This window comes from Pteronotus mesoamericanus, unplaced genomic scaffold (genome assembly GCF_021234165.1).
Source record: "Pteronotus mesoamericanus isolate MK-2021 breed Mesoamerican mustached bat unplaced genomic scaffold, CSHL_Meso_final contig_90, whole genome shotgun sequence".
Classification (NCBI taxonomy): Eukaryota; Metazoa; Chordata; class Mammalia; order Chiroptera; family Mormoopidae; genus Pteronotus; species Pteronotus mesoamericanus.
Genome location: NW_026555277.1, coordinates 10508081 through 10524695, shown reverse-complemented (window position 1 = coordinate 10524695; position 16615 = coordinate 10508081). Strand labels below are relative to the sequence as shown.

Sequence of the window (16615 nt, the reverse complement as noted above, 5' to 3'; positions counted from 1 at the left end):
GGTGCTGAGGATCTGAGCATGCCTGGATGCAGAGGAGAGAGCCAGGGAAGAAGAAATCACGCAAAGTGTTCAAGAAGGATGTGTGTGAGAGCAGGGCGGGGAGGTGGCAATGGATGGAGTGAATTCCCCATGGTGATGGAAGAGGCCAAGGTGGGCAAGGACAAAGAGCACTGGTGTAGTCACTTTGGGAAAGAGGTAAATAGGAGAGAAAGGGGGAAACTAAGTAAAGACAGACGCTAGCAGAAGTGAAGACGGAGTCATGGCAGGTGGAAGGGGGAGAGAATGGAATGTGAATTGCTAACCCCAATTTCCTTAATAAAGTAGGAGGCAAGGTCATGTGCTGAGAATGAGGTTGACACTTGATGAGAACGGGCGGTGTTTGGAACACCTGCTAGGAAGCAACAACAAGCAAGGAAATAAGAGACACCCTCAATAGTTGGAAGACCATTCTAGATGATCTGGGCTGTGAAACCTGTGATTTGCTGGTTTCGGAGACCCCTGCTCTCTCTTCTCAGATACTTCCAGAACAGTGACTCCCTTTTCTTTATCACCCAAAGGGGTCAAGAGGTGTTGTCATTTCCCCACTAAACTGCCAAAGAACACAAACCTTTATGTCCTGATTTTTTAAAAAAAGAATCTTGCCTGTAGGCTTTCCAAAATAAGCTCCTTCCTTTAGATTTCTGAATCTACTTCCAATAAAGCTCTTGACAGCACAGCCTAACCCATCTGGACCAATCAATCAGTCCTTATCATCAAGTGGTATTTTTCTCTCCTTCCTCTCCCTGGGATTCACAGCCCTGTCTGCACATTGGAATTGCATAGGGAGAGTTAAAAATACTGATGCCTGGTCCCACCCCTAGAGCCTGACTTAAATGGTCTGGGGTTGTGGCTGGGCAACTGTAGAATGCCCCCAGGTAATTCTAATATGCCAGCTAAGGATGAGAACCACTGATCCTTGCTGCTCAGTGTGATCTATGGACCAGAAGCACCAGCATTGACCTGGGTACTTGTAGAAATGCAGAACCTCAGGCTCTATGCCAGGCCCTGCAGTTCAACAAGGAGTCCAGGCAATTTGTATGCACATCAAAGTCTGAAAAGCTCCATGCTAGAAATCTAACATCTTAAGCCCTCCCTTCTGCCCTGTGTATGATCAAAGAGAGGGGTTCTCACAGATCACACCTCCTTGATTCTAAACAGCCTGGCAAACAGCTAATGGCTGCTTTCTCCTAGAGTGTGCAGTCACCAGTCAGCTGATCAATCAACAAGTGCTTCCCCACTTACAGCATGTAGACACTGAGTATCGAGGGCTGTTCCCTGTGTTTAGCAGTCTACAGTATAGCTCATTGGAGCACTCTGGTGGGATGATCAACTGTCCTAGTTTGTCTGGAACTGTCCCAGTTTTAGCACTGGATGTCCCACATCTTGGAAAATTTGTCAGCCCCCCAGCAAACTGGAATGGTTGGCCGCCCTGTGTTAAGTAACACTTAAAACTGATTTTACCCTCCCCGCCACATATACATACACACCATCAAAATAAGATCTTCTGCTTCTATAGCACTCAACACCCCCAATCAACACATATAGTTAGGAGCTACAGTGTTTATTGTGCATATAATTAGTACTTAGGAGGTATTGATTCCTTCATTTAACAAAAATCCATTGAGTGTCCTCAGTGTGTTGGCCTCTGTGCACGGTGCTGGGAAACAACAGCACCAAGTAGACACGGCACCTGCCATCTCTGGGATTACAGTTTAGAGGGGAACACAGGAGTGATGACAGTAGAGTGGGATGAGTGCTGTGATCACCAGGATGAGTGTAGGGACACACCGAAACTTACCGGAGCAGTGCCCAATCCATACACAGGGCCAGGGACTTCTGAAGGTTGGGAGAAGTTAATAAAGTGAGACACAAAGCATATACATGAGGGGGCAGAGAACTTCCCAAGCAGAGAGAGTGGAGCTCCACAGGCTAGGATAAAAGACAATGTGGTTCCTTTGAACTTAAAAGAAGGTTGCTATCTCTAGGAAGATACAGTGGGAGGTGAGAGGTGAGGGCAGGCAATAACTGAGTCTGGAGAGGTAAGGAGAGGCCAGCTCCTCAATGGCCTTGCAAAACAAGGCAAGGAGCTGGGCATGGTCTGGAAAGAAGCAGACCCACAGAAGAACTGAAAGCAATTTTAAGAACAGACTTGAATGAGGAGTCGCTCTACAATTCCGTAGAAAAAAAAAGAATGGCGCAAATAAAAGTGAATGCAGGGAGTCAAAGTAGAGGCTTAGTAATCCAGCGGAGACATGAGGGGAGCTTGGGCTGCCACGGTGGCAGTTTAACTCCAGGGAAATGGCTGCATTGGAGAGACATTTAGGAACTACAAGAAATGGAAGAATATGTTGATCGAAACACTCCCATGATGGAGAAAGGGTGAAGGGAAAGAAAAAGAAGAATTGAGGATTACGTCTAGGTTTCTTCTTTTTAGCTTTTTATTTTAAACTACTTCTAGACTAACAGAAAACTTGCAAAAATAGTAGTTTCCATGTATCCCCCGTTGAGTCTCTTCCAATGTTAACATCATACATATTCACCACGCAACTGTCAGAACCAGGAAATTATGCTATAATAGCACAACCAAACAAAAGAGCCCATTCCAACTTTGACAATTTTCCCACTAACATCCTGTTGTTGTTGTTGTTGTTGTTGCTGTTGTTGTTACAGGAGCCCACATTTCATTTTGTTGTTATTCCTGCCTGGTCTCCTGCAGTCTGCAACAGTCCTTCGGTCTTCCTTGTTTTGCACGACCATGACACTCCCAAAGCCTATTGATCAGCCTGGCTGGTGTGGCTCAGTGGATTGAGTGCTGACCTGCAAACCAAAGCGTCACCGATTTGATTCCCAGTCAGGGCACATCCCTGGGTTGCAGGCCATATTGCCAGCAGAGAATGCGTAAGATGCAACCACACATAGATGTTTCTCTCTCTCTCTTTCTCCATCCCTTCCTTTATCTAAAAATAAGTAAACAAAATCTTTTTTAAAAAAGACTATTGATCAGCTGTTTGCTGGATATCCCTCAATTCTGGCCTGTCTGATGTCTTCGGGCTTCTGCCCCTGACATCGAGAAGGTAAGCTCCTTGACGGCAGGGATGCTCACTGCTCACCGACGGATCCCCGTGCCAGGACCAGTAATGGACTCACTGCATGTAGGTGCTCAGTGTGTTGAAGAAATGACTGGGGTGGGGAGTGATGAGTCTGCCACTGAGATGGTTAAAAACATAAACTTCATAGATCTGCCCTCCCCGCTATATTAGTCTCCTTGGCTGCCATATTGAGTGGCTTAAACAACAGAGATTTATTTCTCACAGTTCTGGAAGCTACAAGTCCAAGACCAGTGTGCCAGCATGGTTGGGTTCTGGTAGGAACTCTTCCTGGTTTGCAGGTGGCCACCCTCTCACTGTGTCCTCACATGGCAGAGAGAGATCCAGCAAGTTCTCTGGTGTCTCTTCTTGCAAGGACACAAATCTCATCATGAGGGCTCCACTCTCTAGACTTCATCTAAACCTAATTAGCTCCCTAAAGCCCCATCTCCAAATTACCATCATCTTGAGAGTCAGGGCTTCAACACGGGTTTTGGGGGAAATCCTTAGCGCCCACCTTAGCAGAAAGATGGAAATGTCCATTAGAAGGGGGAAAATGGGTTTGTTTTTTTAGTGGATTCATGAAAGTATTCAAATACCTAACAGATTTTTATTTCATTAACTACACTATCTTTTTGATCGCCTACAACTGCCAGGCATGGTGGGTAATACAAAGGTGAACTGGACTCGTGGAACATGATCCCGTGAGCTCACGTCTATGGAGAGAAGAAAATGGGGTCAATGGCGATAGCGGGGCAGGCAGTCTGGGGTGAATAAGTGCTATGGAAGCTCAGCCAGGGTGAGGTGAGTTGTGGGACGGGAAGGTGACGTGCGAGGTAGGGTTCGGTGGAGATTAGGGTTTGGGCTGGTAAAAGATGATGGGAAGGATGACCTGGAAGGAAGAAAGTCTTTATATAGAAATAAAAATGAAGAGGGTCATGGGGTGTATGTGGGGAATGGCAGGCGATGGGGAGTGGCTGGAGCATCTGATGGGGAGAGGAGTTGTGAGGCTGGAGGCTGGACAGAGCTTAGGTCCAAGTGCCAGCAGTGCTTGACTGTACTTTAAGTATCTGTTGATTGAGAATACAATACTTATTGACGAGATGCTACACAAGTGAAGAATCCTTTTCTAAAAAATTTTTAAACATTTTATTTATTTTTAGAGAGGGGAAAGGGAGGGAGAAAGAGATGGAGAGAAACAGCAATGTGTAAGTGGAGCATCGATCTGCTGCCTCTCAGAACCAACTGGGGACCTGGCCCACAACCCAGGCATGTGCTCTGACTGGGATCGAACTGGTGACTTTTGCCTTGCAGTGTAACATCCAACCAGTTGAGCCACACCAGTCAGGGCAGAAGGATGCTTTTGATTCTGTTCATCACAATGGCTTCCATATGCAATTGAAAAATAGTATGCAGAGCTGTGAGAGAATTTGTATTTAGGCTATCAGCAGCACTTGGGTATATTTAGTTTCATCTACTCCTGTGATATCTTGGCAGCTCCTCCTGAGGTTAGCCCACAGTTACACACAGACTGAGGTAGAAATGCTCAAAAAAATTGGAAAAAAAGTTTGAAGACAATAGAAACATACAATTTATTGCATGTTTGTATTTCACACTACGCCAAGATTTTTCCATGTATTACTATATCATTTGAGCCATCTGGGTCCCACAACAACCTCTGAGACAGATACTATAACTATCATCCCATTCTACAATGGAGGAAATGAAGATTCTGAGTCTATAAGTAATTTGTTAGACATCACACATCTGCACAGCAACACTGGATTTGAAAGCAGCTCTGCTTGGCTACAAAAGCCCACGAACTTATCCACTGTGCTAATTTTCTCGAAAAGCATTTCTGATTCTTTGCTGCCATTGTTCATATGCCTAGAACAATCTTTATTTTTCAAATTCTCATCCTGATCTGTTTTTAAGGCCCAGTTCTAAGTCCATTCTTCCAGGGAGACTTATCCTTTCAGCAGAGGGAGGAGTGGGATTTATACCAGCCCCAGGTATGGCTCTTCCGTTTTATGTGGCATAAAAGCAGGCAGCAGAACCAGAAGGAACTGGACATTCCTGGGTACAACCTCCTCCTTTTACAAATGAGGGAATAGTAACAAAACTATTTACTGAGTGCTTTCTGTGGGTCAGGCAGTGTGTAATCTGATTTAACTCTCACAATACCCCTAAGAGGGAGGTTCTAATACTGTTGAAGGGAGACTTGTAGAGCTCACTCATGCTTGGATTGCTCTCTGTCCAGGCACCCAAGAGGATGACCCTCCCCAGCACTATTGCTATTAGGCAGTTATGTTTTAGATCTAGCCAATGAGTTTTAGGCAAAAGTGATGTCATTCCTGAGCTGAAGTGCGTCATTGCATGTTCTCTGTGAGCTGTGAGGGAGTGAGCTGAGCACTCTCTGTGGTCCTGCTCTGGGAATCTGGGACTCTGGGGCTTCCCCAGGCAGGACCTTGATTTGACTTTGCTCAGGAATACCCTTCAAACATAATTCAGGAGTGGGAAGTGATGGTTTTATTAGCCAGGGAAACTGACATGAGCAGGGCAACAGACAAACCCAGTTCTCAATGTCTCACACAAGTAAAGTTTGTATCTATCCCATGGTACGGTCTCGTGTGGGTTAGACTTTTCCGTCTTGTTGCTATCCCATCTGAAACTTGTAGCTTCCAAATCACTGAGGCAGGAACAGAGAGATAAAGAGGCATTCCTTCCTACCTCTGCCCTGAGGGACACATGTCGCTTCTTTCCTGGTCACATGGTTCTGTGCCCTCCCTCCTCCTCCAGTGCCCACACCTCTGTTCCTTGTGTGTCCAGCAACCTCAGGTCTGGAGGAGGCATTTCTTCTCCCCGTTTAGCTGTTTCTTCAAACTCCTGCCTCGTATACAGTATTCCAAAAGTGATCACCTACTTCGGAATTGTCAAACTGAATTGTAAATGCAGATTCTGGGGCGCCCCCCCTCCCCCGGGGACTGAGACTCTGTATTTTCCCTCTTCCTGAAGCACTTCTTGGTGCCCCACAGATGTCTCAGAGCTGTCATTGTAAAGCATACATCCCTGGTCAGTGCTACCCAGACTTCAGCCACTTCTACTTTTCAATGTGTTGATGGGCCATCTATATACTATTATTTTCTTCACACTTAACATTTTTCTCTAAGTGGCTCACATTTTTTACTTCAATACATTTATTTATAAAGGAGATTTCTTTTGCCACTACCATAAATAAAAAACTGGAATCATTTAAAAAGAAAAAAAATAGACAAGTTGTGGTACATCCATATCATAGAATATTATTCAGAGCTAAAAAGAAATGTGCTATTGAGCCATGAAAAGACATGGAGGAAGTGTAAATGTATATCACTAAATGAAAGAAGCCAATCTGAAAAGGCTACACACTATATGATTCCAACTACATGACAGTCTGGAAAAGGCTGGGCTACATTGCCAAGAGTTCCAGGTCAGCTCAGAAGGATGAATGGGTAGCTTTTTAAGGCAGTGAAACTACTCTGTATGGTATTGTATATAACGGTAGATCCAAGCCATTATGCATTGTCAAAACCCTTAAAATAAGCATCCCTGAGAGTGAACCCCAATGTAAACTGTGACCTTTGAGTGATACTGTATCAATGTTGGTTCATCCATCATAACACATGCACGACTCTGGTGCAGGATGTTGATGGTTGGGGAGTGGGTGGGAGGAGTCGGGAGGAGGTGAATATATGGGAAATCTGTACTTTCAGCTCAGTTTCACATCGAACCTAAAACTGCTTTAAAAAAATAAAGTCTATTAATTTTAAAAAAAGGAATAAACACACACAAATACAGACAAAACAAGATTAACAGATTCTCGCTAGACATTACTGTGCATCCAAAGGTTCTGAGCCTGACGCCTTCTCTCTTTGTTTACAAAGGAGAGTGACAAGTGTTAGAAAGGTGTTAAAGACATATTATCACTCCAATGAGATTTATTTCTATCCTGGACATAATCATAAGGCATGAGAGCAAACTGAAAAGAACAATGTTCTCACTTGAGAATCAGTGTTATTTAACATCATGTCTGTCTGAGGTATCCATCCCATCTAGGGCTTTCAGAAGCACTAGTCTGGGGATGGCCCTGAATGCAAACATCTTGCTGTCGCATTGTGAGCAAGTGTTTTTTTCCCACCACTTTCTCTACGTGTTCCTCCGGGTGCAGAATCGGCTCCTGCCCTCTAGGGACTCAGAGCCCAGGAAAGTGTCTTTCTTCACAGATCCTGCCAAGAAGAGAGTGCTGCTTAATCAAGGTCTGTCAGAAACATGGTGGTGATGGAGATGGATAAAGACCACTAGGTATGTTGGGAGTGAGGGTCCCATGCAGGAAAGGACAGAGGTTCAGCTGAGTCCTTCACACAGAGGCAAAAGTCTGCTGAGCAGGGACATTGGGTCTCAATGTGCATCTCTGATGTCAGGCACAAAAACAGCTGTGGATTTACTGTGGCTGAAGCACAGCCTTCCTTATGGTGTCTGACTTTTTAAGGCTTTAGTAAGGGAGCGGTGTAGGAAAGGCAGCAGTGGGACTTGGGGCCCGGCTCCAGGCCTCTGAGCCCCACTGAGAGAACGGGATGAATATCACTCCCATTGAACGAACAGCTGCTGTGTGCCTAGCACTTTCACAAAGCATGTCCCTGTCTTACAATGAGCGTGCAAGCTCAGAACATTATTCCTGTTCTGTAAACAAGGAAATTTAGGACCAAGGAGTTTAAACAAGTTGCCCAAGATCACCCAGCTGGGAAGGGCCCAAACTGAGATTTAAATCCATTCCTTTCTGACTTCAAAGCCTCCGCTCTTCCCCTTGTCCTGCAATAGAAGGAGCAAAGCTCTGCTCTTGGCCAGGGGGTCTCCGGTCAGGATGATGATCACCATGATTAAAAGGACAAGAATCATCACTACTCGTCCTGACAGAATCAGAAACAAGGCTGGACAGGGTAGAAGGGGTCTCAAGGATTATCCATGTTCCTTTTGCCTGACACTTTAATTTATACACATGTGTGCACACACAAATATACCTTCTACCATGTGTGCACTGGGAGCCAAATGCAGCATTATCAGTCTGGAATGAACATGGGCCAGGGGGGAGGGGAAAGGATCAACAAATACTCAGCCCCTACTGTATGCAGAGCCTTATACTAGCTGTTAGGGTGGCTTCAAGGGGCTTCTTTTGGAGAGACTAATGTTGATTTTCTTCAACCACATCCAAAGTAACCTTTGCATAAAGAAGGAAATTGACTTGCTCTGTCCTCCGCAATGCCTCTGAGCACAGGTCCTGGAGAAATCCTCATGGAAGTGATGAGCTGGGTCCAAGACTGGGACCCATGTGTCCTCCTTGTGGGCTTAGATCATGGAGTGGGACAGAGCCCATATTTGCAGACCCCTTTTTTTCTGACAATTTGTACCTACCTGAAACTCAAATTGTGACATCCCATTTTGCCTATTTTGTCATGAGGCAGTCAGTCCCATGTGTACCCCGATTTCACTTTTCACATATGCAGAGGGTGGTATCACATATGTACTAAACATAGTTGCACAGGTAGACTCTGTCTTGCATGTGACACATCTCAGAGGGGGATGGTGTGCAGCTCAGGACACACCATATTCACTGGCCAGCTCCTTTCCATCTGGGCTCACTTCCAAGTTGGCTTCCTTCCCAGCAAACAAGAAGCAGCTCGCTCATTCCCACATTCCTTCTAGTATCTTCTCCCCCTCATACCTACTCTCCCTCCCCCAACTCAGGGGCCACAACTGGGCTTCTTCAACATACCAGCTGGAAAGGAGAGAAAGGAGGGATGGGGAAGAGAGAGAAAGAGATTGAGATTTCCAATATCTCTCCTTTCTTCTCCCAGGCTCTTTTAAAAATGCATATTTCATGCCTGCCCTACCAGCTTTATTAAGTAACTCTGTATGGGGGACTCAGCTAGAAGCCACACCCAATAAATGAGCCAACACACCCCAAGGAGAGACAGGCTGGCAAGTGAAGGAGGATTATCCCAAGATGCACACTGTTAGAGGATCTACAGACAACTGAGGTGAGAATCACTCCACAGCTGTCAAGACACCAGGTGTCTCCCTTACTCCAATCCCTAGTTCAGTCTGTAGAAATGACACCAATGCACTCAATGTTTTATCTGTGTGCTTGCATGTGCATGTGTGTGCATAATAGATAGCTAAATCTGGGAAATAGCCAGGGAAGTGATGGTGGGGTTTGAACATTCTTACATCACCTCCCAATAAAGAACTAGAGCACTGGTGAGAATCCTGAGTGATGAAAGGGTCTTTGGAGCTTCCAGATCAAACAGTGCCAGGACTGGCTAAAGTAAGCACTGAAAAACTACAGTGGAAAAACCCAGATGGGAAAATGAAAAGAGCCCACTTGTGACTCTGAGGGTGGGGTAACTGGGCATCCCCTTTTCTGGGATGGTTCTGCATCCTTAGGTCCATGATGGTATCTGTTGCCTATTGTTCATGAAATCCTTGCTGTCCTACTGTGGTATGTGGGTGGTATAAATTCACGATTGCAGCAATCACGTGATTGTCAACAACTTGGGATTCCTAGGAAAGCAAGATGGAGACTATTCTTTGCGATCTTTGCTGAAGACACTGGGTTTAGACACCCTAGGAGAAGATGACTCCTTGAATTGGGAAGGGGTTCAGGCTCATCTCTTTCTGCTTGGATTAACATTTTCTCTGGACCCCCAAGCAATGTCATTGTAATGAACCCCAAGTCGCAAGCTCAGAAGGGATCTTGGGGGTTACTAGTCCCAGTCACTCATTTGAGCCCCCTTTTAAAGCAGCGTATACTATTTTGGGACAGCTGTGGTAGAATGTGCTTTCTAACATTAAAACCCAAGTCACATTTTCCAGAGATTCCATTGCTGGCCAAGACACTGGCCTTGGAGATTCCACAGAGCCAATCTGCCCCTGTTCTGCACAGCACATATCCAGCATTTGATACCAGTGAGTACTTTTCTCCCTGTAGTCTCTTCTCCCCAGTCCCCCCTCCTGTGGAGCTGCCCACTGAATGAACTTTAGGAAGCGGTCCCCAACCTTTTTGGATCCAGGGGCTCATTTCACAGAAGACAATTTTTCCATGGATGGGCAAGAGGTGAGGGAGGATAGTTTCAGGATGATTCAAGTGCGTTACATTCAAGCTCACTTCCTACTCTGTGGCCCAGTTCCTAACAGGCCTGTGGCCTGGAGGTTGGGGACCCCTGTTCTAGAGTCTCATTCATTTAACAGATACTTTAGAGTGTGAAGCAAGTGCAAGGCAGTGGATTGGGAGCTGATGGCCCAATAATGAGTAAGTACAGAAGTTGCTGCTTCCAGGGATCTTGCAGTCCCTCTGCAGTGCCTTCCTGAGACCCAGGCAAGAGGGTCTCTTGCTGTAGAGGACCCCACTTTGGTCCTTCTTCAGCTGCACCCCACGCAGAGGGTGAGGATTCTGCAGGGTCAAGGAGACACACCGCCCTGGAATTTCTGCCTATTGAGCCATGAGTTTGCCCCCAGAACTCAGGGTTCTTTTCTTCAAGTCAAATGGGAGAGGGACAAGGGGCAGCATGGCTAGAGCTTGGACAAGCCAGTTGGAGTGCCCTCATGCCTGTGTACAAGGCTCTTCATGGTGCAGGACGGAGCCAGCAGTGGAAAGGGAATCAGACTGGCCCATAGTCCAAGGGCCAATATCCCCAATTGTCTGGCACAGAATTAAGAGGAATCTAACAGTTCTAAACTCAAACCTGTGTTCCAGAACATTCTATAGGTCTATTTGTCAGAATAGAAGGATAAAATGCATTATCTTTAACAGTTTGTTTGCTAGATTTATTACTTTTAAATATCTTGGCCTATGCCATCTCATCCTCTATACTCTTGCCTGAGGTTCCACGAATGTTAGGAATGGGTCTGTTCTTTGTGGAGACATATATTAATTAAATAATCACACAAAGGATTGTAAAATTGAACCATAGTGCTGAGAAAATAATGCGCTTTTGGCTCTCTGCTAAAATGCTCTATACTTGATCTCTGTTCCCAGGATTCTAATTGCATCTTGGGGTCTCCATGTTTTCTTAAGCTCTGCAAAGCCCTTCTCTTACTCCCCAAGAAACCAAAACACTGTCTAAAATATTCCACACTGGCCCTGACTGGTGAGGCTCAGTTGGTTGAGCATCATCTCACAGAGCAAAAGGCCGCAGCTTTGATTCCGAGTCAGGGCACATGCTTGGGTTGTGGGCCAGTCCCCTGTTGGGGCACTTACAAGAGGCAACCAGTTGATGTTTCTCTCTCGCATTGATGTTTCTCTCCCTCCCTTCCCCTCTCTTTAAGAATAAATAAATGAAATCTTTTTTAAAAAATAAAATACTCCACACTACCCTTGCCTTTTCTGAGTGCAGAGCTCCAGGGAAGCAGACTCCAGGAAGAACAAGAGAGGTAGATGAAGTCTATTAATCTCTTCCAGGTTTATTTCTTGCTTTTCATTGGGTTCAAAACAGGTGCCCCACCACCACCACTGCCATGCAGATTTTATCTCTGTGCCTACCCCTAGGTGCTCCACAGCTGGCCCAGCTGAGGAGGTGGTCCCAAGTCTTTGTCAAGGTTCCCTTGTGTCTCACATCTCTTCTGTTTCTGGCTTCTTAAACTCAGCCTAAGTCTATTTCATCTCACTTGGTCTTCAGCAGCCACAGAGAAGAAGCCTTGTCTGACTAATTGGAGAAAAGGTAGCAATTCTCCCACCTGTTTCTCTGAATAGGCACCCCACAGGCTAGCTGCTTTTAAACATGCATCCCTTCCTTGTACCCGATATTACTATAATTCACCTGCGACTCACTGTCTGTGTGTTCTTGATCTCTATCAACCTCTGTGATGTCTGGGTTGGATTGCCAAACTCCCAGAGGGCAGGGCCACATCGGCCCTGTGCCTTTAGATCCTGCTCAGCAGGACAGCAGGCACAGGTGGGCACTTCGTAGAGACTTTTGATGGTAGAAACAGGGCAGCACAGGGAGCATTGTAATTGCACCAGAAGCAACCTCCTGACCCAGCCACACCATGATCACAGCAGTCCCCCTGCCAGACTGGGAGCCAGGGCACATTTCTCCTTTTATATGAGGCAAGGAGGGACCCTCTTGCTTCTGAGACAACGATGACAACAACAACAACAACACCACACTGTGATGGCACTGCTTTAACCGTGTTGACTCATCCGATTCTCAGAATGACGTTATGAATTGGGGACTATCATCATTATCCCAGTTTTACAAATGAGGACCCCAAGTCCCAGAGAGACTATGCCATGTGTTCAGACTTCAAACTGGGGCCACCTAGCTTTAGACACCTTGGCTTACCCACCAAGGGGCACTGTCCCTCAAGGTGAACTAGAAATGGAGAGTGGAAGGGTTGGTGACTGGGCTCTTGTCTCATACTCTCATGGGTCTTTGATCCCTGTCCCACCTGAATGAATGGCTGAGAGGAGGAAAGTAGGTACTCAGTCAGCTTTCCGGTGTGAAGCCAAGCTGTCTCTGAAAGCTTTGGTTCACACCTGTCTCTCTCCCTCCTCCTGTCCTCTCTTCTCTTTCTCAAACATGTTCAGCTTGTTCACACCAAGGCTTTTGAACCTGCTGTTCCTCCACCTGGAATGCTCTTTCCCAGACCTTTGCCTCAGCAGATCCGTCTCATGGTGTGGGTGTCAGCTCAGAGGGCACATTCTTAGGAAGGCTGTTCCTGATCAGTGTACTTGATGTAGCCACATCTTTTGCAAGCCCTCTCTTTTATTCTTGTCTAACTCATTTTCCTGCTGTACTTTCACCAAGGCACTGAACACCATCCAAAATCACTTGTTTTTATCTAGTAGTTTATTTGTCAATGTCTGCATCTCTGCTAGACAGTCAGATTCAGGAGAGAAGAGATCTCATCTGTTTGGTCCACTCCTGGACACTCAGTGCCTAGAACAGCGTCTGGCACGCTGGAGATACGCAGTCCGTATGTATTAAATGCACATATGAATGAAAGATGCAAAGTCCTTTAAAAATAGGTGGCACAAGCTGGATCCTTTGGTTGACCCTCACCACATACATTATACGTCCCTAGAAGGAAGAGACCACATCTTTATTTTTGGCAGTTGTTTAGCCATTGGCATAGCGGCAAATGACTGGAGCCATTGGGTTCCTTTGTTTGGGCAGGGAAAAGGCCAAGACATTCAGCCCTGAGATTACAGACTATCTGTACTCCTTTCAGGGCCATGTGTGGGCAACTGCTGGACAGCTCTGTCCCTGAAATCTTGGCTTCTCTCCCCCCGACCATCCTCTCTCTCCCTCTTTCCCTTGTCCAGAAAGTTTTTCTCATCTCTTCCCCCTTTGTCTCCCTTCCTCATTGAAATGCTGTGGAGAAAAATGAACAAAAAGTGGGAAAATGTGTTCCCCACATCTGACCCACATTACTCTTAATACTTCTTTAACATCATCTCATTTTAATCTCCTGGTTCTTGCACACATAAAGCAAACCCCCAAAATATAAAAATCATACTTGATTAGATCCAGTCTTAATGCCAGCATGATATCCTATTTCTCCCACATAATAATAGAGCCCATTTCTTTCTTGGTGTTAGCTTTTGTAGTCAATGTTTTTTTTACGACCCATTGTAAAAATAATAAACAAGAAGGAAAAGCTCCTAATCTCTGACTCAGCCCTGTAGCACGTGAAGGTGTTTCACAATATTCTTATGATCTCATTCTTTTCTTTTCTCAACAAACTGCTGCTTTTTCATGATCAAAATACATGCTATTATATATTAATCGCTTTCAAGGCATTTTCATGCTCATTATCTCTTGGATCTTCCCAACACATATAAGAAAAGGAGGGGAGGCTGAAAAAGGTATCTGTGAATCACAGAAGTTGGAAAAGGGGTCCAGAGGCATAAAGTGATTTGAAGTTCACACAGCAGATGAAATACCGTTCAAAACAGGCTCCAAGTCCTGCTGTTCTCTATGGACAAGAGTGTTCTTACCAGAAGCCACATCCCCCCAGCCCTTGTGACCTACAGATCTGAGCAAGCCCTTATGGGAGAAGAAAGAAATAGCTTAAGAAGTTAAGAAACTAAATAATTCCTTCTCTTGGAACAGATGAGGCTCCCGATTGGGGCAAGATCCTGACCAGGTGCACCCCAAAGTAAGGCATCTCTCCTGCTCTCAGCTGAGCCACTTGGCCTTGTGTCTGCTGTAGGCCCAGCACTTGATGTGCAGAGAGGGGCTGAAGGAAAGGCACTGAGCAGGGATCCTGGACCTGCTCCCCTAACAGGATCCCTCAACTCTGGGCAATACTTCATTTGGGACTTCTGGCCGTCCTCGTCACAAGAAGGCTGGCCCTCAACAGAGAAAATTACTCACCCTGAGATCTTTGTCACCTCCCCTCATAATATCCAGGCTGTGGCCCCAGTCATCATCTGTTCCTGAAGTGCTTTCTCCATTCAGAACAAAGAAAAAAATGAATGAAAATGCCAGCTAAGCCTGCCTCTCACATGGCAAGCCCTCAGCGAGAATTAGGACCACTCAGGAACACCAGCATGGTATTCTAATGCATTGCATTTGTTCAGGGGGCACCCGGGAGTCTTCCCTCCACTTCTTGGAAGTCAGCGAAGAAGTGGCTGATGTGACTGCATAATCCTGCCCAGGGTGCAAATGAATATTCTTTCTCCAGCATGACTAACTAGATCAGATTTTCAGATCTGGGATTCTGTGGAAAATGTTGCCACAATATGACTCTTGAAGAATGTGCATGTGCTATCCAGCCCTGCAGACACAAGATTGGAAGTGGAGCTCAAAGGGAGTGGGATAAATATGTCTGTGAAAATCTGAATTAATGGAGTAGTGAGAACCCTCAGACTTGAGAAGACTCTGGTCCATGAGGTGCTTGCCATCCCCTATCCTGGATGAGGAGAACTGATGGGACAATCTAATTTGATGTGTTTCAGGCCTGAGAAGGGGAATAGATATGACAAGATTTCCTACTAGCTTCTCTATTTCCCTTAAACTCACTCTCATCCCACTTACCTGCCTGCTTTCAACCTAGAAAAACTTGACTCTGCCAAGAGGTGTCTTAGCAAACTGTGGTCTTCTTGGACCTAGGATCCCTCTCCATTTCCTCTGCAGTGATTGAAACACGCTGCTGAGAATACAGTATCATGTGGGAGGAGGGAGCCTCAAAATGAAAGATCAGGCACAGGCTTGTTGGGCTTTAGTCTATGGAAACAGGGAAAGGGACAAGATCTCTGCACACCCTCATGGAGGGAAGAAGTTTGACTCTGGGACTGAAGAGAGGCTGCAGAGAATGTCACTAACAACACATCGGATAAAAGGACACTTCACAACAAGTGTGAATAGACCACATAGTTCCTTCGTTTCATTGCTTCTGACTTCTGGCTCTTTTATTCTGAGGACACTTATGGAATTTTTGCATGCAACTGAAGGCACTAGCATTGGAAGGTAAATGCAAAAACTGAGTTGCAAGTGAGCCACCAAACAGGCTCCATCAGGAACAAGACATCTTTTAGGAAAACTTAACCAGAAGAAACATCATTGAGGAGTCCTTAAAACTTATAGTCCTCACATTACACACGACACAATGGTTCCCCAGGGCCAGTAGGCAAGTAGCAATCTGCAACAGCTGGAGATATCACAAGGAAGCAGGAAGAGGGAAAAGCGGTCTCACCTGTTCCGGCCCCTGGAAGCAGATGCGGCACAGCGGGGTCCTCATGCCACTGTCCAGGCTGCTGCCCAGTGAGTAGCGATCCTCAGCCTTCCCCTTACAGAAGTCATCTGAGGAGGCACTGCTGAGCAGTGAGGCAGGTGGCTCTGTGGCTGGGCCACCCCAGTCATCTTCCACAGAAGGTGGCAAAGTTGGTGGAGGTGGCAGAGGAGGGGTCTCCCTGCCCACCCCTTCTCGAGGGCCCCTCCAGCCTGCCCACCCTCCGGCACCCAGAGCCGGAAGGGTGTTGTTGTTGGCTGTCAAACCGGGGGGCTGGGGGTCGCCGTGCATGGGCAGGGGCGCTGGAGGGGGGCGCCGCAGTAGGAAAACCTTCAGGTCATTGAAGAGCATGCGGCAGCGGCACTTGAGGAGACCCTGGTGGCGCAACATCTGGGGAGCCGGGGTGCACAGTCCACAGCGGTACCAGGCACAGCAGTAGCAGCAGCAGCACCACCAGAGCAGCCTGCTCAGGGGCATCAGCATGTGCCCCGTGGAAGCAGAGAACCCGGGAGGGGCAGCTGGAGTCTTTGCAGAAGATAGGACGATTTTGGGGGTCCACAGCGTAGCCCTGTTACGCGGCAGTCTGCTTTCTCACTGGCTCCTCTAATACACCCTCCAAGGAGCAAATAAATTACCCTCAGGACTGATGACTGCAAGTCACTGATTCGGAACTTTACCTGGAAAGCCAAACAACAACCACAAAAAGTTGTTCTTGCCCT

General features: G+C 46.4%; 1 protein-coding gene across 1 annotated transcript in view; it reads right to left on the bottom strand.

The window, feature by feature from the left end:
- MARCHF4 (membrane associated ring-CH-type finger 4) overlaps nt 1-16379 on the bottom strand; it is an 85798-nt gene extending 69419 nt beyond the window's left edge. The window contains exon 1 of the mRNA XM_054586171.1: nt 15861-16379. Within this exon, the coding sequence (XP_054442146.1) occupies nt 15861-16379 (519 nt within the window). The remainder of the gene's footprint in view (nt 1-15860) is intronic.
- Between the last annotated feature and the right edge of the window lie 236 nt (nt 16380-16615).